At 40.8% G+C, this 1,176-nt stretch overlaps 1 protein-coding gene across 1 annotated transcript; it reads right to left on the minus strand.

Annotated features, from left to right (window-relative positions):
- Window positions 1-93: 93 nt before the first annotated feature.
- Window positions 94-789, minus strand: LOC124885378 (protein NUCLEAR FUSION DEFECTIVE 2-like; the record flags this gene model as incomplete). Its single annotated transcript, XM_047403632.1, is given in 1 exon segment — window positions 94-789. A coding segment is annotated over 1 exon segment (404 nt), but the record flags the coding sequence as incomplete, so codon positions are not given.
- Window positions 790-1,176: the final 387 nt, after the last annotated feature.

Below are 1,176 nucleotides of genomic sequence, written 5' to 3' on the forward strand. Positions count from 1 at the left end.
ATGCAATTATCCCAGATGACTCATATCAATCTGTTTACTAATTTTGCGGCTCAAATGATATTCAAATTGCAGTGGCCCTCAAGAGATTTGGACTAGTGGTAAGAGCGCAACACACAACTTGTCATTAGGCGCAGGTCATGGCTTCAAGCCAAAGTGTCTTGAACCATGTGCCACCGACCCTTGTGGATGTCTCGGTTTTAAAGAAAATTATTCCACTTGCAGTGGACACAAATGATTTCGATACATAACATAGTTCAAGTTTACGAAGTCAACTAGTTGCATAGTGCATACTAAGCTAAACACACAGTGGCTAATCTTCAACACATAATAAACAAAGTTCCCCTGACTAGAAATATGTCAGCCAACATCAACAATAGTTGGGTACTTACATTGCCATAGCTTTCTCCATGCCTTTCCCGTGAATTGTCAAGAACACCTTCCCCGCACTGTCCAAGCTACTCTTGTCAATTGCAATTGCTCCGAACACCGCCCTGAAAGCACCACAAACCACTGCAGGAGCCGACAAATTGGTCTTCCGTGAAACCCTGATTATCTTCTGTAAACCTAAGCGTCCTCCGTCAGCAACACACGATGATACCACATTGGAGGACAGATCCACAATAACCCGGTTGAGATCCTTGGGGGGCATGTCGATGTCCTTGCTAAGCAATTGCAGAGAAACCGGACCCTCAATCACCTTCTCCCCCAAAATGCTCAAAGCTCTATTGTTCTCTCCTGAGTATGATGCATGCGTCAGTGCGCGTCGTAGCAACTCCACATCTTGAAATGAGTACCTACATGGAAATGTATTCATACACAAGAGGAACTCAATTTCAACCAGGGTTTGATTAACTGAACAGAACAATTAAAAGAAACGAGCTAAAGGTCAAAAACACACCTAAAATATCAATTTTCCAAGTTTTACACCTAAACTATCAGGTGTTTTTCCCAGCTAAACCTCAACTATCAATTGTTCACTATGTTTTAATAAATAGTTGATGATAGTTCAGTCAGGAAACTCAAAAAACCAAGCTACTCTAGGTGTGTTTTTGACCAGAAACTCTAAGAAAAAAACAAAAAATTACTAAAAAGGAGTACTGAAATAAGTGAGAGAAATTTACGGCAAAAAATACACTACAGGTGTACGAGATTTTCCTGTATGCATGAACTATCACC

This window comes from Capsicum annuum, unplaced genomic scaffold (genome assembly GCF_002878395.1).
Source record: "Capsicum annuum cultivar UCD-10X-F1 unplaced genomic scaffold, UCD10Xv1.1 ctg45780, whole genome shotgun sequence".
Taxonomy (NCBI): Eukaryota; Viridiplantae; Streptophyta; class Magnoliopsida; order Solanales; family Solanaceae; genus Capsicum; species Capsicum annuum.